Source organism: Rhinatrema bivittatum, chromosome 1, assembly GCF_901001135.1.
Source record: "Rhinatrema bivittatum chromosome 1, aRhiBiv1.1, whole genome shotgun sequence".
Taxonomy (NCBI): Eukaryota; Metazoa; Chordata; class Amphibia; order Gymnophiona; family Rhinatrematidae; genus Rhinatrema; species Rhinatrema bivittatum.
Window position 1 is genome coordinate 516,709,621 of NC_042615.1, and position 23,489 is coordinate 516,733,109.

At 47.6% G+C, this 23,489-nt stretch overlaps 1 protein-coding gene across 1 annotated transcript in view; it reads left to right on the forward strand.

Moving 5' to 3' along the window:
- The window catches only part of ALDH1A1 (aldehyde dehydrogenase 1 family member A1), a 106,877-nt gene that overhangs the window by 15,494 nt on the left and 67,894 nt on the right, over nucleotides 1-23,489 (forward strand). The window contains exon 2 of the mRNA XM_029612350.1: nucleotides 1,941-2,045. Coding sequence (XP_029468210.1) covers nucleotides 1,941-2,045 — 105 coding nt within the window. The remainder of the gene's footprint in view (nucleotides 1-1,940; nucleotides 2,046-23,489) is intronic.

Here is a 23,489-nt window from a genome sequence, read left to right on the forward strand (position 1 = left end):
TGATGTAGTCAAGACGACTAGCATAGCGGGGTTTAAAAAAGGTATGGACAAGTTCTTGGAGGAAAAATCCATAACACATTATTAGCCAGATAGACTAGAGAAAAGTATTGCTAACATGGGAATGAATAACAGATATAGATTTAAGTTTTGGGATCTGCTGGTTCCTTGTGATCCTGACTGGCTACTATCAGAGACAGGCATTGTGCTAAATGGACATGGGTCAGACCCAGTCAGACTTTTCTTAATTTCTTATGTTTATAGAGGATAACTCTCAGAGAATGCCACGTTAGGGGTGTGCATTCGTTTGCAATGTATTGGTAATCCGCAACGTATATGCCATATTCGTTGTATTCATGGGGATCGTGAAACGTATGGCGAACCCCCTTGAATACAACGTATCACTAATGAATAAACCCCCACCTTCCTGACCCCCCGAGTGCAGGAGATCGCTCCAGGACCCCTGCTGGACCACCAGGGACTTTTGGCAAGTCTTGGGGGGATCAGGAGGGTGGGGGGGGGTTTGTAGTTAATTAAATTAAAAGGGTTGGGATGGGTTTTTTTTTTTGGGAAACTAATACATATGTAACTAATGAACAGATCGGGATCCCCTGAGAACGGATGCAACGGATTTGGGTCCCGACGAATACGAATACCGAATGGGACGAATCCGTCCCTGCTGCACATCCCTATGCCACGTAGCCTCATATACACATGTATATGGCCACACAATCTACTACAGAAATTTATAGCCTTTGCATATCAGGTATGTGTGAAACTTGGGATTTACAGAGAGTTGAAACAGATTTACAAAAATTGAAAAATTGAAAAAATTGTAAAATTATACACAAAGGGCCTGATTTTAAAAAGCATTTACTCACTTAAAACTGGATTTTACTCGAGTAAATGCACTTTACTCGTATAAGTGGGCTTTTGAAAATTGCTACAATATATGCCATGAATTGTCCATAGGATTTGCTCGCGTAAGTGTCCTTTACTCTAGTAAATGGCTTTTGAAAATTGCTACAATAGCAGTTACATTTACACGTGTAAATCCTTATGAAAATTACCCCCAAGTTGAAATAGACTCGGACCGTAAATGATTAGAAGACCGGATGGCTTCCCTTTGAAAACTGTTGGGAAGCATGTCGTCAGGCTTGCTGATGCGGTCTAGATAGCAAATACAATATTGACTAATACAATTTTTTGAGTGTTGTTGAGCACAAGAGAGGGGTCTTTGCAGTTTTTTCCTTTTTGGACATATAATTTGAGTGGATGGAAAAATATTAAGCTCTTTACTTTTTTCAGATTATAAAATACACATATGTCTACCCTCACGGGTGAATATCTACTATAAAACGTACGCATGAGTATTTAATGTGCACAAATAATTGACTTGCTCACACAAAACCCTATTAACATGCAGAAGCTGGTATATTTTAAAAGATGCATGCTTAATTGAAATTGCCATTTCATTGAAACCTCCACCAGTTCACCCAGATCTTCTCCAGGTTATTGAGACCCTCCTAGTTCTTCACAATTAACTTCTCCTAGGCCACCCAAATCTCCCACCTGGCCAATAGCAGACAAGAGAGGAGTCTGATGTCAATTGCGCAAGATAATTAGCAGAAGTAAAATTTCACAAATAATTTGCCAAATATGCATGCATAAATACAAGCTACTGACATGTGTATATGCTAATTTTACATGTGTAAATGTTTTGAAAATTCACCTCTTAGTTTCTAGCGATGTCTTATCCATAAAGAAGTGCTTTAGATGTAATACACCATGCTACAATCCAGCATTAAGGCTATGGCTATAAATTGTACCAGATACCACCAGATAGATGCAGGGATTGTCTTGCAGGGGCAACATTTCTTTCAAGTCAATGAATTAAACAGGCAATAATCTTAAAATAACGTTGGCATCTTGTTTTCTTGCAGATATTTATAAACAATGAATGGCATAATTCTTGCAGTGGCAAGAAATTTCCAGTGTATAACCCTGCAACTGAAGAACTGATTTGTGAAGTCGAAGAAGGGGACAAGGTAAGTTGTCTAAAAGCAAGAGATGCCAAGTGTAAGAGATTTCTTTTTCTGGTACATCAAATATGTGTATTAGATGCTAACGGCTGGGCTCCCTTGATCAGTGCTCCCAGTTTTCTGTGGCAGATTTTTCAAAATTATGCAGGAATTAACGTGGCAAATTTTCATAATTTTGCATATGTGTGCATACTGAAAGGTATTTTTTTAATTTATAAAAATGGTTATTTTCTCACATTTCTGTGTCCATTGTTTGTTTAGAGGAAAAGGGATCCTGGTGATTGGAGCTGGGGAAGGAATCTGGGAATGGGGGGAGAAGGGAGCTGCAGAAGAGGGGAAGGGGATCTCAGGCAAAAGGAGCAGAGGGATGAGGATAAGAGATAGGAAAAAGAGAGGAGCGGAAGGGAGGGAATGGAAGAGACTTCAGGAATGAGGAGAAAAAAGCAGGGACAGTGAGGTGAGAAGAAAGGGAAGATTGGGGATGGGGAGGAAGAGAAGGAGGAAGGCTCAGGCATTAGGCAGGAGGGAGGAAAAGAAGAGAGAAGGGAGGTCCTGAAATCTTGGCAGAGGGAGATCGGAGAGAAGATAAGGAAGGATCACTCTGCAGGCTCCAGCCCAGCCTCCCCTCACATCCCAACACCCGAAACCCAGCTCTCTTTTTCTATCTCCCTTACCATCCCATACTCTCTCTTTTCTTTCCTTTCCTCTTTCCACCTCAGTTATTTTATTGCTCCATCCCACCTGCCTATATATATTATATATACCCTCCCCAGCATCTCTTTCACACAACCCTAATTCCCAGTCCCGCTATCACATCCCATTCTCCCCATCCCTTGTCACACTTCCATCCAGCCTCTCCATCAGGCACCCCGTCTCCCAGCCCCTTTCCCACAGCCCCTCCATTCTCTCTCTATCATGACCCTATTATCTTCTGTTTCACACAATCCCCATCTCCTCGTATCCCCTTTTTTTTTTTAACTTGGTGATAGCAGCTTGGAAACAGCCAGAAAAAAGAATAAGGAGGCAGACTCTGGCTGTTTCCCGTTGGTGCAATTTATTTACAGTGGAGAATGAAGAGTAAAGCAAAATCAACAAATAGTACAGCTCACCTTCACTTCAGGTAGATACACAGTCCTCAAACATAGCAGGCTTTCTCATGCAGTGGCTTCCTGCCTGCTCCCTGGGGCCTCTCTAAACCTTCCAGGTCCTGAGTTCTTAAACTCCCTTCACCCAGGATTCCCTGTGGGTTTGTATTTTAAGGAGGACCGGGAGAGACAGCTGTGCCCAGTTCCTTTAAGATAGTCCGGGAACTTCCTGTACACTTCCTCACATTCCCCCCCCCCCCCCCAGCCACTTCCATTTCAGACAATCACCATCACTCACCTATCCCCTTTCCCTTATCCCTCAGCCTCTCCTATTTCACAAAACCCACCCATCACACTTTTATCCCTTATGCCCAGCTTCTCTCTCCCCCTTATCCCACAGCCCTTCTCATTTCACCACCCCCCCATCATACCTCCATCCCCTTTCTCTTTTCCCATTTCACATTACCCCCCCCCCCCATCAGCTTTCCTTTAACCCCCCCTCCCATTTTACCCATGCCCCCCATGGCCAGCCTCTCCCTTCTCCTCCTTGTAGGTGCTGGCGAGGCTGCAAGGCGGAGGAGGAGAGTGCAGCATGTCAGGTCATTTCCTCCTCTTCCTCTGCCAGTCGGGTCTGACTGCTCTTTTCAACTGCACTAGAAAGCAACGGTGGGGCCTGCCCGGCAGAGGAGAAGGAGGGGGCAGCCCTGTATCCTCCTCCTCCCATGTGATGAACATGTGGGTGGGGGGGAGGTGGAGGGGAGAGAGAAACATATCAGGAAGGGATTCTGCTTCGGTGGCAGCTGCAAATGCCCCTACGGAACAGTCATCTTCACCGGACTGGGCCCAGCTTCCCTGTTCTCCTGCGGCAATTCTGCAAATGCAATGCAAATTCCACAGGAAGGGACAGATGTTTTTGTCATGTTTGATCCTACGCAAATCAGAATTTTTCATATCGACCGACCTTCAACAGGTCACATAACACAATAGACTCTTGAAGGTTATGAAGTTGATATTCAAAGGCTTTGGTCAGGTACCGTTTGGAGATTCCCAAACAATAACTGAAACTTGAAAATTTCCCTCTGCTCCCTGACAAAATTTTGTGTGGGTACCTCATCTTCGGCACAAAATTTAGCAAGATAAAAAGAGGCGGTGGTAAAGGCGTCCTGGGATCATAGTTAAAACTTAGCTGGCTAAAGCTAGCTGGATAAGTCTGGTTAGAAAAATACCTATCCTAAAGTTGTTTAGCAAAATATTTATTTGAGTTTTTCCACTGAATATCCAGATAAAGTTGTCCGGGTAACACTACCCAGGTAACTTTCCATCTAAGCAGCCCGCTAAATATCAACCTTTCTCTACTTTGTTTATACAGGCAATCTAGTTACTTGTTGCACAGTTTCATATCTACTTTCTCTCCTGTTATTCTGAAAACGTGGAAAATGGCAATTGCTTCTAGGTAAATTGCCATGAGAAGTGGGCAAATCCAGTAACTGAAGCAATCGCTCCAGACCCAGCGATCTAGATTCCAGTCATCTACTGAGGAACCAACAAGTTTTTAGAATCGGAGTGAACAATGACGTTAACAAAGCACTCCATATCGCCTTTCTGTGGCATTTTTAACAAACAAATTTGAGATTCCAAAGCAGAGAGGTAGATGAGGGTGGGAGAAATATTTTTTTCCTTTCACAGACTTTAGCAATTCTAGCTCACCTGGAAAAATTCACGAAAGAGTATACGTGTCTAACAAATGATCAATGAAATCTAAACTAAATACACAATGGGGCGGATTTTAAAAAGCATTTACATGCGTAAAACTGGGTTTTACGCATGTAAATGCACTTTACTCGAGTAAGTGGGCTTTTGAAAATTGCTACAATATATGCCATTGAATCGTCCATAGGATTTATTCGCATAAGTGCACTTTACGTGAGTAAATGGCTTTTGAAAATTGCTACAATAGTAGTTACATTTATGCGCGTAACTCCTTTGAAAATTACCCCCAATATTACAAATGGAGATGCTAATTAGTCTTTTCTTGGGAGCATTTTTCTGTCTCCATTTCCCAGATGGGTAAATTTCCAGATTCACTTGAGTCCCACAGAAGTGAAAGTGTTAACGTTTTCCTGTTTTCCCTCCTACCCGTTCTGATTGTCTCTACCTTATGACATGTTAACTGACAACTGCAGGGCTCCGTTCTTCATACACCTTAGTCACCTCACATTAAAGTGGTCATTTGTGAACGTTTTTGCTGCATAAAGCTGGAAGTTATGCGTGTAAGCAGCGTGCGTGCCAGCAGTGTCATGCATATATGTTAAAGGGGGAAAAAGGGGGGACGTTTAGAGACATTCTGGAGCAGGGCTCGGAAACTCGTGCCCAAGTTAATATTTTGTAAGCAGCATACGTGCATACATTACCGAATGTACGCATGATTTTACACCTGCTGACTGAGTCGCGGAAATGAAATTGCATTTCTCTTCTGTCGACAATTTTCGGATGGGAGTTCTGGGCTAAGTGTTGGAGGGAGTCAAAGTGAACCGGTGGAGGAGTGGGGATGCTGGTGATTACAAGGATGTGCACAAGTGAGTATTTTCATAAACAGAGTAAGAGCATACTTTATAAAATCCCACCTCTGTGCAAATACTACTAATTATGGGGCAGATTTTCAAAGCCCTACACGCGCCGGGCCTATTTTATAAAGGCCCGGTGACGTGCGTAAAGCCCCGGGATTCGTCTGAGTCCCGGGGCTTCAAAAAAGGGGCAGGCGGGGTGGGGGCCAGAGGCCTCCGGCACAGCGGCCATTTGCCGCTGTGCCGGAGGATCGCGTGCCGGCAGGCTGCCGACGAGTGCAACTTGCGCCTGCACGGAGCAGGCGCAAAAGTTAAAACAAAGGTCGGGGGGGGGTTAGGATAGGGCTAGGGGGCGGGAGGATTAGTGGAAGGGGAAGGGCGGTTAGGTTAGGGGGTTAGGAAGTTCCCTCCGAGGCTGCTCCGAAATCGGAACGGCCTGGGAGGAAACGGGGGAAAGCCGCGGGTTTCGGCGCACGCAAGATGCACTAGTGTGCACCCCCCTTGCATGTGCCGACCCCCGATTTTATAACATACGCACACATGTTATTAAATCGGACGTCCATATGTGCGCGCAGGGTAGCGCACGCACATGGACGCCCGTGCGTAGGTATTAAAATCTAACCCTATGTGCACATGTGGCAACTGTTTTACACATAAAATTGGTACATATACTTTTCTAAAATAGGTGTAGAAAGTATGCAGATCCCTGCATTTAAAAGGTGTGCACATAATGAAAAATAAGTATGTACTTTTGGGGAGGAGATACACTGTATTTTATAAACTATAGTATTTACAAACCCTGCACATAGCTTTCAAAATGCAGCCTTTATTTTCGACACAGCAACTTGTATGCATATATTCTAACGTACATGCACTAATGAAAATTATCCTCTTAAAACTTAGTTATGGGCCGTTAAATACTCCGATTACACTGCATTGAATGTCACGTCACACTTTTGGTAAGAGCTCCTGACTGCTCAGACTGAGCAGAATGATTTTTTTTTTACTATCTACACATTTTCGAATAGAAAGTATTCCGTGCAGCTATGGATTCTGATTCCATTTAACATGAAGGAGGAGGATGGGTGGTTGCTAATTTGGAGAATTTGATTCTGAAGCAGCCGTGCACTGCTGACATGTGGAACTGGTTACTAACAGATGATATTTATTTTGCCAAAAGATAAGATGCTCTACACTGTTTTTGTTATTGTAGTAACATGGGTTGGCCTGACCATTTCCATCATTCCCCTGCCTTGCCAACCTGGAACGCTAACATTTAGAGCACAATATACAGATTGTATATGTTGGGGGGGGGGGGGGGGGGGGAAACTGCAGCAGCTTTATTTAGATGCAGAATATGCAAAACCCAACCCAAGCCAAAATCCAATGGTGTGTCATGTGACCTGCCATAAATGGGCAAGCGAAGCCACCAACTCCTTCCTCCTTCTGGCTGGCTGAGCCCTCTACAGGACCATAGGTAGGCCCGAGATCAAGTAAGAATTACTCCAGGTACCCCCGCCGTGCTACCAAGCTGAAGTGTTGTGCATACCTGGGAGCTATACCCTAGCAACCTTCGCTTGTTTTTCAGTATATTCACTCCCTCTGGGTAAGATTCACAAAGTCTTCTACCTAAGTATTTCAGGCTTATCTTTTGAAAATTCACCCATTGGCTGTAGATCTTGGGGGATATCTGTTGTGTCTGACATTGGCCACAGGATAGATTACTAAGGTGACATGGTGTTAAATATCCGGTAATGGTCAGACTTAGGCCAATGAATTTTTAAGGGGGCTTTATCTTCTGCTAGCTAAACGTTTCAAGGAACAATCTTTTCTTGCCAGGCCTTATCTTGACTGAAATAACTTGTGCAAAATAGGGGGGGGAAAAAAAAAAAGCTGAAGTAAATGTGATGTGCAGCAAGATGAGATCAGTCTTAGCTCCCTGCAACTGAACCTAGTTAGTCCATTTCAGTCCCTGTGGCTGGGAAGTGATCTAAACATGTGTCACATATAGCAATGCAGCACTTTCACAGGCACCTGATAATATAATGTTAGAGCCTGGTCATACTGGGGGATTGAAACATCCTGTTAAAAAAAAAACATAATCCAAAACCTATAATTTCTCTCTCTCTCTCTCTCTCTCTCTCTAGAGAGTTGGGTAATAGATATGGAGGTTTACTTACCAGTCACCAATTCTTTGCACCAGGAATGGTTGAATTCAAAATTTGTGATCCAAAATCTATTGTCTGTGGAACCCTGAACCTACTGTTTTGTGATTTTGCTTAGTAAAAAGGAAGGGGTCAAAAATCTTTAAGAGAATGAAGGGTTTTGGGTTGCTGAAACCTTCCTGTTTTGTAGTGTATGGTGAAATACTCCATACTTGGAGTATTTGGTTAGCATAATGTAGTGAGAACCACACAAACCATGGTTCAACTCTCACTGATGCTCCTTGTGACTTCAGGCAAATCATCTCCCTTTCCATTATCCCAGGTAGAAACAGATAATAATCTCTCTGGGGACAATGAGTTACATTCTGTAGATTGCAAGCCCTCTGGGGACCTGAATACAACTCATCTTACCAATGGAAAAGTGTATGCTAAATTGAAATAAATAATTTTACTTGTGAAAAAATAAAACATTTGTAAAGACAAACGTGGATTTTGAAAGCCCTGCATGCACCAAAGTCGGGAGATACACATGTCTCAGGCCAGTGCGTAGGGATGTGCAGAGCAAAATTTTATGTTCATATTTCTTATGTCCGAAAGGGGGTCCCACTTGCGGCCAATATGGACATAAAAAAAATCTAATGAGTTGGGTATATGTACATATGTCGCCCATTAAAGTCAATGGGGGAAGGATTTCCAGCCTATTTTTGGCTGCAGAATTGTGGTTTTCTTATCAATTGGCCCAGGAGAGAGTTCCCTTTCCTTTGTGCAGGGAAGTACTCCCTGGAAAGGGTCCACCCCTAGAGTTGTGTGTACCCGGTGTTTACATTGGCGTCCAGTGAATATCGTTGGCGTCTAGTGAATTCCGTTGGCGTCTAGTGAATTCAGACGGTACTTACGCACTTCAGCAGATGACAAAGGAATTGGAGGATCTCTCAGAAATAAGAATACGTGTGGGAACACAAGGTCTGGATGAACAGGCAGGCACAGCAATGGAGTTAAAACAGCAGTAGGAACACAAGGCCTGGATGAACAGGCACTTCCTTCGAGGACAGAGGTCAATCCCAGCTAGGGACACAAGGCCTGCATGAACAGGCACAGGAACTAGGTTAAAACACTGGTAGCTCGCCAGCATCTTTCTGATGCATGCTAGAATATTGGCAGCGGTGTGGGCATGGTCCGTCAGGTGGGTGTGCAGTAAAGCCCACCTCCACCCTCATGCTTGTTCAGGGAAGGACTCCCTGGAACGGGTCCACCCCTAGAGTTGTGTGTACCCGGTGTTTACATTGGCGTCCAGTGAATATCGTTGGCGTCTAGTGAATTCCGTTGGCGTCTAGTGAATTCAGACTGTACTTACGCACTTCAGCTGATGACAAAGGAATTGGAGCCTAGGATCTCTCACAAATAAGAATACGTGTGGGAACACAAGGCCTGGATGAACAGGTACATCATTCGAGGACAGAGGTCAATTCCAGCTAGGGACACAAGGCCTGCATGAACAGGCACAGCAACCAGGTTAAAACACTTGTGGGAACACAAGGCCTGGATGAACAGGCACAGCCACTGAGTTAAAACACCTGTGGGAACACAAGGCCCGGAAGAATGGGCACAGCAACTGAGTTAAAACACCTGTGGGAACACAAGGCCTGGATGAACACGGATACTCGGATAGTAATTATGTGTTTTTTTAATGTATTTATATTCTTATTCGAAAACGTTTCTAGCACGTCATACTTGATTACACTCAGGTACTGTAGGTATTTCCCTATCCCCAGAGGAACACAAGGCCTGGATGAACAGGCACCGCCACTGAGTTAAAACACCTGTGGGAACACAAGGCCTGGATGAACACGGATACTCGGATAGTAATTATGTGTTTTTTTAATGTATTTATATTCTTATTCGAAAACGTTTCTAGCACGTCAGACTTGATTACACTCAGGTACTGTAGGTATTTCCCTATCCCCAGAGGAACACAAGGCCTGGATGAACAGGCACCGCCACTGAGTTAAAACACCTGTGGGAACACAAGGCCTGGATGAACAGGCAGGCACAGCAATGGAGTTAAAACACCAGTAGGAACATGGATGAACACTGATACTCGGATAGTACAATTTTTTTTTTATGGATTTATATTCTTTTTTTAAAAAGTTTATAGCACTTCATTTATTTTTATATTTATTTGTCATTTTTATATACTGACATTCTTGTATTCAATGCAAATCATACTTGCTTACACTCAGTTACTGTATGTATTTCCCTATCCCCAGAGGAACACAAGGCCTGCAGGAACGGGCACAGCAACGGAGTTAAAACACTTGTGGGAACACAAGGCCGGGATGAAGAGGCGCAGCAGTCGAGCACAGAGGTCGATCCCAGCTAGGGACACAAGGCCTGGATGAAGAGGCACATCATTCGAGGACAGAGTTCAATCACAGCTAGGGACACAAGCCGCGGAGGAAAAGACACTAACCAGGATCCTCCAAGCCCTCATTTTCTCCAAATTAGACTACTGCAACTCTACATTTCTTGGACTCCCTTCCTCATACACAAAACCACTCCAAATGGTTGAAAACGCAGCAGCCCGTCTACTAACAAACACTAGGAAAAGAGACCACATTTCCCCAGTCCTAAAAGACCTCCACTGGTTACCAATTCAGTTCAGAGTCATTTACAAATCCATCACCTTGATATACAAAATCTTTCACCAACACACCATAATCGACCTACAAATTCCTCTCCGTTTATACAAATGCACAAGACCGACCAGGGAAGCCTACAGAGGATGCCTCCTTGTTCCACCCTCCAAAACCACTTATCACAGCACCTTTAGAGATTGAGCCCTTTCCACAGCAGGTCCACCGTTATGGAACTCCATCCCCCCAGATCTCAGAAATGAACCTTGCCTCCTAACCTTTCGGAAAAGACTCAAGACATGGCTTTTCAGGCAAGCCTTCCCGAACTGCACCTAACACACACCATCAATAAATTCTCAGCTCAGAAGCTGTATATATTGGACGCCATATTTGTAATGTACTCTTGTATATTTTTATATTCTACACATGTATATAATTAACCTCCTCTATCCCTCTTTATTTCTTACACTCCCAGTTCATAGCCCCAGTTAATTGTAACTGCATCTCTTCACCACGTGTATTTATGTTATAGGTTGTTTTCTTTGCACCCCTGTTTTCTGTAAAGCGACATCATGTGAACGATTTCATGAATGCCGGTATAAAAAAACCTTAAATAAAATAAATAAGTAAGTACCGCAAGGGAAAGTTGAAAACAACTTTGAAGAGGGAGTTCAAGAGGGCGTGAAATTGTAAAGAGGTAAATGGGTGGGGTCCGTGCAGTCCGCCCGCAGGATTCAACCCGGCGGGTTCGGTCGGACCGGGGTTTCGGCGGATCCCCCACCCCCACCCCTTTCGCGGGGGGTGGGGGAGGGGCGGGGAACGCCTCCCGGACGGCCCCGGGCCCCGCAGGGCGCATTTCCTCCGCGGCGGTGCGCCGCGACCGGCAACGGGTCGGCTGGGAAGGCCCAGGGGGGGCAGGTGGCCCGCTGCTCTGGCGGCGCGTGTTATAGCCCCCCCTCCCGGCGTTTCCTCCTTCCCCTTTGGCAACTGTTAGCTTGTCTTAACCTCATTCACTACATCTATGCAGACGATGTTCAGATTCTTATTCCCATAACAGAATCTATTAACAAACTTGGCTATTCTTACAAGCCTTCCCTGATCCTTCAAACTTTCACTAGATAAGTACAGCTACTCAGCTTTGAATATGGAACTTCGCCCCTCCAATATTCTCCTCATTTAGCTACCCTACTTATGCACTTCAGAAAATGACAAAGGAATTGGAAGATCTCTCAGAAATAATAATACGTGTGGGAACACAAGGTCTGGATGAACAGGCAGGCACAGCAATGGACTTAAAACACCAGTAGGAACACTAGGCCTGGATGAAGAGGCACATCATTCTAGGACAGAGGTCAATCCCACCTATGGACACAAGCCGCGGAGGAAAAGAAACTAACCAGGATTCCCTCCGTAACGGCGAGTGAAGAGGGAAGAGCCCAGCGCCGAATCCCCGCTCGTCCGGCGGGCGCGGGAAATGTGGCGTACGGAAGATCGCCTCTCTGGCGCCGCTCGGGGGCCCAAGTCCTTCTCATCAAGCCTCAGCCCGCGGACGGTGTTAGGCCGGTAGCGGCCCCCGGCGCGCCGGGACCGGGTTTTCTCGTAGTCTGTTTGTTTGGGAATGCAGGCCAAAGTGGGTGGTAAACTCCATCTAAGGGTAAATACCGGCTCCGGCGCGTGTTATTGCCCCCCCCCCCCCCGGCAGCAGCTTCGCCGTTTCCCCGGCCGTTTCCTCCTTCCCCTTTGCCAACTGTTAACTAGTCTTAACCTCATTCACTACATCTATGCTGACGATGTTCAGATTCTTATTCCCATAACAGAATCTATTAACAAAGCCATCGCACTTTGGAACAACAGCTTACAAGCCATCACTAATCTCCTCAACAGTCAAAGCATGAGATCTTATTAAGAAACTGACATTATCCTCAACAAATTCTTACTCCTAGCAAAACCTCTACCAAGTAAGTACACAGGGGTCTGTATTTTCATACCCCAGTGCTTGCTGTTTGAATACCGCTCTTGCCGTACCGACCCGCAGGGACCACCTAGGGACACAAGCTGTGGAGGAAAATAAACTAACCAGGATTCCCTCAGTAACGGTGAGTGAAGAGGGAAGAGCCCAGCGCCGAATCCCCGCCTGTCCGGCGGGCGCGGGAAATGTGGCATACAGAAGACCGGCTCCCCAGCGCCGCTCGGGGGCCCAAGTCCTTCTGATGGAGGATCAGCCGGCGGACGGTGTTAGGCCGGTAGTGGCCCCCCAATAAAACCACCAAAGACTGCTTCTATAAACTGCAAGTTTAAAAAAGGATAAGACCACTCTTCCACGCCAAACACTTCAGAACCATCCTCCAAGCCCTCATTTTCTACTACTGCAACTCTACATTACTTGGACTCCCTTCCTCATACACGAAACCACTCCAAATGGTTGAAAACGCAGCAGCCCGTCTACTAACAAACACTAGGAAAGGAGGCCACATTTCCCCAGTCCTAAAAGACCTCCACTGGTTACCAATTCAGTTCAGAGTCATTTACAAATCCATCATCTTGATATAAAAAATCATTCACCAACACACCATTATCGACCTACAAATTCCTCTCCGTTTATTCAAATGCACAAGACCGACCAGGGAAGCCTACAGCGGATGCAATGCCGGTATAAATAAATAAAATAAATAAATAAAATCAATAAGTACGTAAGGGAAAGTTGAAAACAACTTTCAAGAGCGAGTTCAAAAGGGCGGGAAACCGTTAAGAGGTAAACGGGTGGGGTGCGTGCAGTCCGCCTGGAGGATTCAACCCGGCGGGTTCGGTGGGACCGGGGGTGGTTTCGGCGCATCCCCCACCCCTTTCGCGGGGGGGCGGGGAACGCCTCCTGGACGGCCCCGGCCCCGTCCAGGAATAAAAAATAAAGTAAATATATAAAATCAATAAGTACGTAAAGGAAAGTTGAAAACAACTTTCAAGAGCGAGTTCAAAAGGGCGGGAAACCGTTAAGAGGTAAACGGGTGGGGTGCGTGCAGTCCGCCTGGAGGATTCAACCCGGCGGCGGGTTCGGTGGGACCGGGGGTGGTTTCGGCGCATCCCCCACCCCTTTCGCGGGGGGGCGGGGAACGCCTCCTGGACGGCCCCGGCCCCGTCCAGGAATAAAAAAATAAAGTAAATATATAAAATCAATAAGTACGTAAAGGAAAGTTGAAAACAACTTTCAAGAGCAAGTTCAAAAGGGCGGGAAACCGTTAAGAGGTAAACGGGTGGGGTGCGTGCAGTCCGCCTGGAGGATTCAACCCGGCGGGTTCGGTGGGACCGGGGGTGGTTTCGGCGCATCCCCCACCCCTTTCGCGGGGGGGCGGGGAACGCCTCCCGGACGGCCCCGGCCCCGTCCAGGAATAAAAAAAATTAAGTAAAGCAGTAAAATCAATAAGTACGTAAGGGAAAGTTGAAAACAACTTTCAAGAGCGAGTTCAAAAGGGCGGGAAACCGTTAAGAGTTAAACGGGTGAGGTGCGTGCAGTCCGCGGCCCCGGCCCCGTCCAGGAATAAAAAAATTAAGTAAATATATAAAATCAATAAGTACGTAAGGGAAAGCTGAAAACAACTTTCAAGAGCGAGTTCAAAAGGGCGGGAAACCGTTAAGAGTTAAACGGGTGGGGTGCGTGCAGTCCACCTGGAGGATTGAACCCGGCGGGTTCGGTGGGACCGGGGGTGGTTTCGGCGCATCCCCCACCCCTTTCGCGGGGGGGCGGGGAACGCCTCCTGGACGGCCCCGGCCCCGTCCAGGAATAAAAAAATAAAGTAAATATATAAAATCAATAAGTACGTAAAGGAAAGTTGAAAACAACTTTCAAGAGCAAGTTCAAAAGGGCGGGAAACCGTTAAGAGGTAAACGGGTGGGGTGCGTGCAGTCCGCCTGGAGGATTCAACCCGGCGGGTTCGGTGGGACCGGGGGTGGTTTCGGCGCATCCCCCACCCCTTTCGCGGGGGGGGCGGGGGGGCGGGGAACGCCTCCCGGACGGCCCCGGCCCCGTCCAGGAATAAAAAAAATTAAGTAAAGCAGTAAAATCAATAAGTACGTAAGGGAAAGTTGAAAACAACTTTCAAGAGCGAGTTCAAAAGGGCGGGAAACCGTTAAGAGTTAAACGGGTGAGGTGCGTGCAGTCCGCGGCCCCGGCCCCGTCCAGGAATAAAAAAATTAAGTAAATATATAAAATCAATAAGTACGTAAGGGAAAGCTGAAAACAACTTTCAAGAGCGAGTTCAAAAGGGCGGGAAACCGTTAAGAGTTAAACGGGTGGGGTGCGTGCAGTCCACCTGGAGGATTGAACCCGGCGGGTTCGGTGGGACCGGGGGTGGTTTCGGCGCATCCCCCACCCCTTTCGCGGGGGGGCGGGGAACGCCTCCCGGACGGCCCCGGCCCCGTCCAGGAATAAAAAAAATTAAGTAAAGCAGTAAAATCAATAAGTACGTAAGGGAAAGTTGAAAACAACTTTCAAGAGCGAGTTCAAAAGGGCGGGAAACCGTTAAGAGTTAAACGGGTGAGGTGCGTGCAGTCCACCTGGAGGATTGAACCCGGCGGGTTCGGTGGGACCGGGGGTGGTTTCGGCGCATCCCCCACCCCTTTCGCGGGGGGGCGGGGAACGCCTCCCGGACGGCCCCGGCCCCGTCCAGGAATAAAAAAAATTAAGTAAAGCAGTAAAATCAATAAGTACGTAAGGGAAAGTTGAAAACAACTTTCAAGAGCGAGTTCAAAAGGGCGGGAAACCGTTAAGAGTTAAACGGGTGAGGTGCGTGCAGTCCACCTGGAGGATTGAACCCGGCGGGTTCGGTGGGACCGGGGGTGGTTTCGGCGCATCCCCCACCCCTTTCGCGGGGGGGCGGGGAACGCCTCCCGGACGGCCCCGGCCCCGTCCAGGAATAAAAAAAATTAAGTAAAGCAGTAAAATCAATAAGTACGTAAGGGAAAGTTGAAAACAACTTTCAAGAGCGAGTTCAAAAGGGCGGGAAACCGTTAAGAGTTAAACGGGTGAGGTGCGTGCAGTCCACCTGGAGGATTGAACCCGGCGGGTTCGGTGGGACCGGGGGTGGTTTCGGCGCATCCCCCACCCCTTTCGCGGGGGGGCGGGGAACGCCTCCCGGACGGCCCCGGCCCCGTCCAGGAATAAAAAAAATTAAGTAAAGCAGTAAAATCAATAAGTACGTAAGGGAAAGTTGAAAACAACTTTCAAGAGCGAGTTCAAAAGGGCGGGAAACCGTTAAGAGGTAAACGGGTGGGGTGCGTGCAGTCCGCCTGGAGGATTCAACCCGGCGGCGGGTTCGGTGGGACCGGGGGGGCTTTCGGCGCATCCCCCACCCCTTTCGCGGGGGGGCGGGGAACGCCTCCCGGACGGCCGCAGGGCGCATTTCCTCCGCGGCGGAGCGCCGCAACCGGCTCCGTGTCGGCTGGGAAGGCCCAGGGGGGGCAGGTGGCCCGCCGCTCCGGCGGCGCGTGTTATAGCCCCCCCTGGCAGCAGCTTTGCCGTTACCCCCGCCGTTTCCTCCTTCCCCTTTGCCAACTGTTAAGTAGTCTTAACCTCATTCACTACATCTATGCAGACGATGTTCAGATTCTTATTCCCATAACAGAATCTATTAAGAAAGCCATCGCACTTTGGAACAACAGCTTACAAGCCGAAGCCACCACTAATCTCCTCAACAGTCTAAACCTGGTCCTCAATGCCTCTAAAACTAAACTCCTCTTCATTTCCTACAAGCAAGAAAACCTCCCATCTCAGATCCATCACAAACACCTTCTCACCCACAACCATGTGAGAGACCTGGGAGTAATTATAGACAACCGTCTTGACCTAAAGAATATGATCCAAACCACAACTGTAAGATATAATATTATATCTTAATGGGCCTCGACAAAGGAAACTCTTTCCTATTGATCTTGTTAGACCTTTCCGCAGCGTTCGACACGGTCAACCACGCCATCCTCCTAAACCAGCTTTCGTCCATAGGAATCAGCGGCACCGTCCGATCCTGGTTCAAAACGTTTCTCGATAACAGAGGTTACAAAGTTAAACTCCAAAACAAGGAATCCTCAAGATTTGACTCTGTCATAGGAGTCCCTCAAGGTTCTTGATTATCTCCGACCCTATTTAATATCTATCTTCTTCCTCTCTGCCAACTTCTTACCGACCTCAATCTAAAGTACTTCCTTTACGCAGATGATATTGAAATCATCATCCATATCAAAGACACATACTCTAAAACTCTTGACTACTGGGAAACATGCCACCAGAAAATCAAACAAGTAGTAAACAACCTACACCTCATCTTAAACTCATCCAAGACAGAAATCCTACTCATCTCTCCTGAAAACAATATCTCCAACACTACTCTTCCCAACAACCTACCTACCACACAAGTTACAGACTTAGGAGTGATAATAGACAACCGGCTAAACTTCAAGGCACATATCAACAAAACAACCAAAGACTGCTTCTATAAACTCCAGGTTTGGAAGAGGATAAGACCTCTTTTCCATGCTCAAGACTTCAGAACGATCATCCAAGCAGTCATTTTTGCGAAATTAGACTACTGCAGTTCCCTATTGCTAGGTCTGCCCTCATCCTATTCCAAACCACTACAGATGGTTCAAAATTCAGCAGCCCGATTACTAACAGGCGCAAGAAAGAGAGACCACATATCTCCCATTCTGAAAGAGTTACATTGGCTACCCGTCCACTTCCGTATCATCTATAAAGCCATATGTGTCATCTTCAAAACTATTCATCAACGCATCTTATGCACTTTAGCTGATGACAAAGGAATCGGAAAATCTCTCAGAAATAAGAATACGCGTGGGAACACAAGGTCTGGATGAACAGGCACATCATTTGAGGACAGATGTCAATCCCAGCTAGGGACACAAGCAGCGTAGGAAAAGAAACTAACCAGGATTCCCTCAGTAACGGCGAGTGAAGAGGGAAGAGCCCAGCGCCGAATCTCCGCCACTCCGGGTTCGGGGATCTGAACCCGACTCCCTTTCGATCGGCCGAGGACGACGGAGGCCATCGCCCGTCCCTTCCGAACGGCGCTCGCCTATCTGTTAGGACCGGCTGACCCATGTTGAACTGCTGTTCACATGGAACCCTTCTCCACTTCGGCCTTGAAGAAGAATGCTCAGTCTGTTTAAAAGAACAAAATTAACGGACCCACTCAAGGAATATGCTCAGTCTGTTTAAAATAAGAAAATTAACGGACCCACTCTGAAGGTCAATGCTCAGTCTGTTTAAAAGAACAAAATTAACGGACCCACTCAAGTACAGGCAGGAACAGCAACGGAGTTAAAACACTTGTGGGAACACAAGGCCTGGAGGAACAGGCACATCATTGGTGGACAGAGGTCAATCCCGGCTAGGGACACAAGGCCTGGAGGGACAGGCAGGCACAGCAATGGAGTTAAAACACCAGTAGAAACACAATGGCTGGAGGTACAGGCAGGAACAGCAACGGAGTTAAAACACTTGTGGGAACACAAGGCCTGGAGGAACAGGCACATCATTGGAGGACAGAGGTCAATCCCAGCTAGGGACACAAGTCGCATAGGAAAAGAAACTGACCAGGATTCCCTCAGTAACGGCGAGTGAAGAGGGAAGAGCCCAGCGCCGATTCTCCACCACTCCGGGTTCGTGGATCTGAACCCGACTCCCTTTCGATCGGCCGAGGACGACGGAGGCCATCGCCCGTCCCTTCCGAACGGCGCTCGCCTATCTGTTAGGACCGGCTGACCCATGTTGAACTGCTGTTCACATGGAACCCTTCTCCACTTCGGCCTTGAAGAAGAAAGCTCAGTCTGTTTAAAATAAGAAAATTAACGGATCCACTCTGAAGGTCAATGCTCAGTCTGTTTAAAATAGCAATATCAACAGACCCACTCTGAAGGTCAATGCTCAGTCTGTTTAAAATAACAAAATTAACGGACCCACTCAAGTACAGGCAGGAACAGCAACGGAGTTAAAACACTTGTGGGAACACAAGGCCTGGAGGAACAGGCACATCATTGGTGGACAGAGGTCAATCCCGGCTAGGGACACAAGGCCTGGAGGTACAGGCAGGAACAGCAACGGAGTTAAAACACTTGTGGGAACACTAGGGCTGCACAGTAGATGCCGGTCAGACACAGCGATTCATGTCAAGAACATGTGCTGCAGTGCTTACTGCTTACATTATCTTGAGCATAGGAGGCAATTGGAACTGCTGCAAGGCTCCTTTCAATAGCTTTTATTCATTTTGCCATTCACAAGGAAAATCGGGAAAGCCAAGCACTGGCAGGTTTACTTTCAAAAACACTAGCATTTCCATCAAGACCGGTGAAAGCCTTGAGCGGTGAGGGCTCATGATATCCCCTGTCATTGAAAAAACACGTTCACTGGGCACACTTGTTGGTGGACATGACAGATATCCTTCAGCCACTTTGGCTAGGTGTGGCCAGACAGTGGACTTGTGTGCCCAATATGCCAGCGGATCTGTCTGCGTATTCTCTATCGGCTCTGAGAGATACCGTTTCACTGACAGCTCTGCTGCTGTCTCCTCCTGTGCTTGGGAGGGCTGAGAATCACTCAATCCAGTTACTTTCTCTCTCGCCTGTTGCACTACTGATGTATCTTTATGGCCAACATGCCTTGGGCGTTCTGACGTTGAGGTGGAGGCACTAGTAATAGTATCTGTCACTGACACAGTCCTTCTCCTGCCAGGGCTAGCAGCAGCACAACTCTGTGACGTGCCTGCTGTTTGCACCTGTGCTTCAAGCCTAATCTGTCTCCGCCTATGGTGCTCCTGTTCACGGACCTGTGCTAACAACAGCTCCTTCACAAATGACAGACAATTGGTCTGTAGGGCGATTTTACCTTTCACACGGGGATCACAGACAGAGGCGAGCATGTATGTGCTGTCCTCTGTTAAAGGCCTTAATCTGTCTTTCACCTGCTGCTGCAAAACGTCCACACACTGCAGCACCTCAGCAGTCATTCCCTCTTGCCGTTTAATGCCTTCCAAATGGTCATCCAGGAATTTCACTATAGGGATGATGTCAGCCAAGGTGGAACTTCTGGAACTCAGCTCCTCCGTGACGTCCTTGAAGGGCTGCAGGATTTTTACCAGCTGACTCATGACTAACCAATCGTGATGCCCTAGGGGATTCTGTACACCTATGTCTATTGTACCAGAAAGTTCATGAAGGGGTGTCTGCAGCTCCAATAACCTCTCCAGCATCATAAAGGTGGAATTCCACCGGGTGGGAACGTCTTGAATGAGACGCTTCTGGGGCATATCCAAAGCAGTCTGATTTTCTCGGAGAACCTGCCCCGCCCTGACACTTCTGTGGAAGTGTGCTGCTATGTTCCTGCACTTCTGTATTAACCTACGCAGGTATTCAGTCTCCTTGTCCTTGGACTCCAAGCCCAAACCTGACTTCACTACCAGATGCAGAGTGTGTGCAAAACATCGGATGTTCTTAAACCGCCCATCGCTTATTGCCTTAACCATGTTTGCACCGTTGTCTGTGACAAAAAAGCCTGCCCGCGTTTTACTGTCTCGCTGGTGTACTTTCCAGCTCGCCAGCATCTTTCTGATGCATGCTAGAATATTGCCAGCGGTATGGGCATGGTCCGTCAGGTGGGTGTTCAGTAAAGCCCACCTCCACCCTGATGCTTGTTCAGTAATAGAGCTGCTGGCTGCCCCTGCCTCTGCCATGTCCCACCAGTGTGCTGTCAGAGAGAGGTAAGAGTGTGCAGCATTCATGGCGGTCCAGATATCGCAGGTGAAATGCACTCTTCCGTCTGCCTTACCTAGCAGTGCTTGCACGCGACTGACACAGTGCTTGTACAGGCTGGGGATGACCTTTCTACTAAATGTGGTTCTGGAGGGGACTTTGTAATTTGGAAGTACGACCTTCAAGAAACGTTTGAAACCCACATTCTCAACTAACTGCAGGGGCTGGTCATCAAGGGCAATCATTTCCCCAATGCTCCTGGTTACTACTTTTGCGGCTGCCTGCCTCCTACCCCGGGATAGCGTTACCGCACTCCACCCCATTTCCTCCATGGTGCATTGTCGCTTCTCCCACATGTCAGTGGGTTTCTGGCCTGCCGCCTGACTGCTAGAAGGGTATGAGGGCGTGGGCTGACTCTGCTGCTTTCCTACCACTGCACCCTGGTTGGAAGGGGAAGGGGTCCCCTGACGGAAAATGCTACCATCCCCAGATGGCAGTAATCTTGTTGGGTGTTGCCTCTTAACATGATACTCCATGCCAAAATTTGACAGATGTCCCAGTTGCTTGCCTCTGCTAATATCCCTGGCACAGTAATTACACCGAGCATAACGCGGGTCTTCTGTCACTTTAAAATGTGCCCAGATCGCAGATTTCTTTTGTGATCCTCCTCTCTTTCCCGCCCTGGGGGTGGATGGTGGCACTGGAGTTGAGGTACTACTGGGTGTGGGTGGTGCACCCACTGCACCCGGCGAAGCAATGCCAGCGGGGGCAACAGTCACCCTCTGTCTCCCTTCTGACAGCTCTTCCTCCTCCTCGATATCAGTGGAATGTCTCCCCTGCCGCAGATTTCTGGAGGTGGAGGCTAAAACAGGACTAACTGACAATTCTACCGAAGATTGCTCAGGTATAACATCTTCCGTTTCTGATGAGAATCCCATCCAAGAAGATTCTTCTTCTGAATCAGAAGCTAACAGTGCCAGCGCTACCTTGTCACCGCAAAGTTTTGCAGGACACTTCTGTCCCCTGGATGCTCTTGGGTGTGTAACTTTTGTCTGGCTAGACTCTGCCTCCTCTTCACTCTCCTCCAAAACTACAGTGCCAGAAACAGGTGCTGGCGATTGCAAAGTTTCATGGTCTGATTTCTTTTTTTTTGCCATGGAACTGCCATCCCCTACAAAGACGTTTGATTGCGACAGTTGCCTTTTTACCTGTACTGGTGGTGTTGCGCTGGTGTCTTTTGCGGTGCCTCCGCTGCCATTCCCACTAAGTCGCTTGCATCTCCCTTTCCCTGACATTATGGATTTAATGTCAATGAGTACTAGTGGTAACACTGCCCACTGTCCCACAATAATAATGTTCGGTCAGTTTAAAATAACTAAATTAACAGACCCACTCAAGAAGAATGCTCAGTCTGTTTAAAATAACAAAATGAACGGACCAAGTCAAGGACAATGCGGTTAAGTCTGTTTAAAAATAGCAGATTGAACAGACTCGCTGAAGGCCAATCTTCACTCTGTTTATGCCCACTGCCTGCCTGGCAATGCACGGAATGTGTCTGTCTGTGTGTGTGCAGTGAGTGCACAGAGAACAAGCTTCCTTTTCAGTAGATATGAGGCAGGGTACTCCCAGCCCTGGAACTGCTGCCCACCCAGCACTGAACCACTCAAGGACAATGCGGTTAAGTCTGTTTAAAAATAGCAAATGTAACAGACTCGCTGAAGGGCAATGTTCACTCTGTTTACAATGCCCACTGCCTCACTGTCTGCCTGGCAATGCACGGAATGTGTCTGTCTGTGTGCACTGCAGTGCACATAGAACTAAAGTAGATATGAGGCAGGGTACTCCCAGCCCTGGAACTGCTGCCCAGTGCCCACCCAGCACTGAACCACTCAAGGAGAATGCTTTTAAGTCTGTTTAAAAATAGCAAATGTAACAGACTCGCTGAAGGGCAATGTTCACTCTGTTTACAATGCCCACTGCCTCACTGCCTGCCTGGCAATGCACGGAATGTGTCTGTCTGTGTGCACTGCAGTGCACATAGAACTAAAGTAGATATGAGGCAGGGTACTCCCAGCACTGGAACTGCTGCCCACCCAGCACTGAACCACTGAAGGAGAATGTGTTCACTCTGTTTACAATGCCCACTGCCTCACTGCCTGCCTGGCAATGCACGGAATGTGTCTGTGTGTGTGCAGTGAGTGCACAGAGAACAAGCTTCCTTTTCAGTAGATATGAGGCAGGGTACTCCCAGCCCTGGAACTGCTGCCCACCCAGCACTGAACCACTCAAGGACAATGCTTTTAAGTCTGTTTAAAAATAGCAAATGTAACAGACTCGCTGAAGGGCAATGTTCACTCTGTTTACAATGCCCACTGCCTCACTGCCTGCCTGGCAATGCACGGAATGTGTCTGTCTGTGTGCACTGCAGTGCACATAGAACTAAAGTAGATATGAGGCAGGGTACTCCCAGCACTGGAACTGCTGCCCACCCAGCACTGAACCACTGAAGGAGAATGTGTTCACTCTGTTTACAATGCCCACTGCCTCACTGCCTGCCTGGCAATGCACGGAATGTGTCTGTGTGTGTGCAGTGAGTGCACAGAGAACAAGCTTCCTTTTCAGTAGATATGAGGCAGGGTACTCCCAGCCCTGGAACTGCTGCCCAGTGCCCACCCAGCACTGAACCACTCAAGGAGAATGCTTTTAAGTCTGTTTAAAAATAGCAAATGTAACAGACTCGCTGAAGGGCAATGTTCACTCTGTTTACAATGCCCACTGCCTCACTGCCTGCCTGGCAATGCACGGAATGTGTCTGTCTGTGTGCACTGCAGTGCACATAGAACTAAAGTAGATATGAGGCAGGGTACTCCCAGCACTGGAACTGCTGCCCACCCAGCACTGAACCACTGAAGGAGAATGTGTTCACTCTGTTTACAATGCCCACTGCCTCACTGCCTGCCTGGCAATGCACGGAATGTGTCTGTGTGTGTGCAGTGAGTGCACAGAGAACAAGCTTCCTTTTCAGTAGATATGAGGCAGGGTACTCCCAGCCCTGGAACTGCTGCCCAGTGCCCACCCAGCACTGAACCACTCAAGGAGAATGCTTTTAAGTCTGTTTAAAAATAGCAAATGTAACAGACTCGCTGAAGGGCAATGTTCACTCTGTTTACAATGCCCACTGCCTCACTGCCTGCCTGGCAATGCACGGAATGTGTCTGTCTGTGTGCACTGCAGTGCACATAGAACTAAAGTA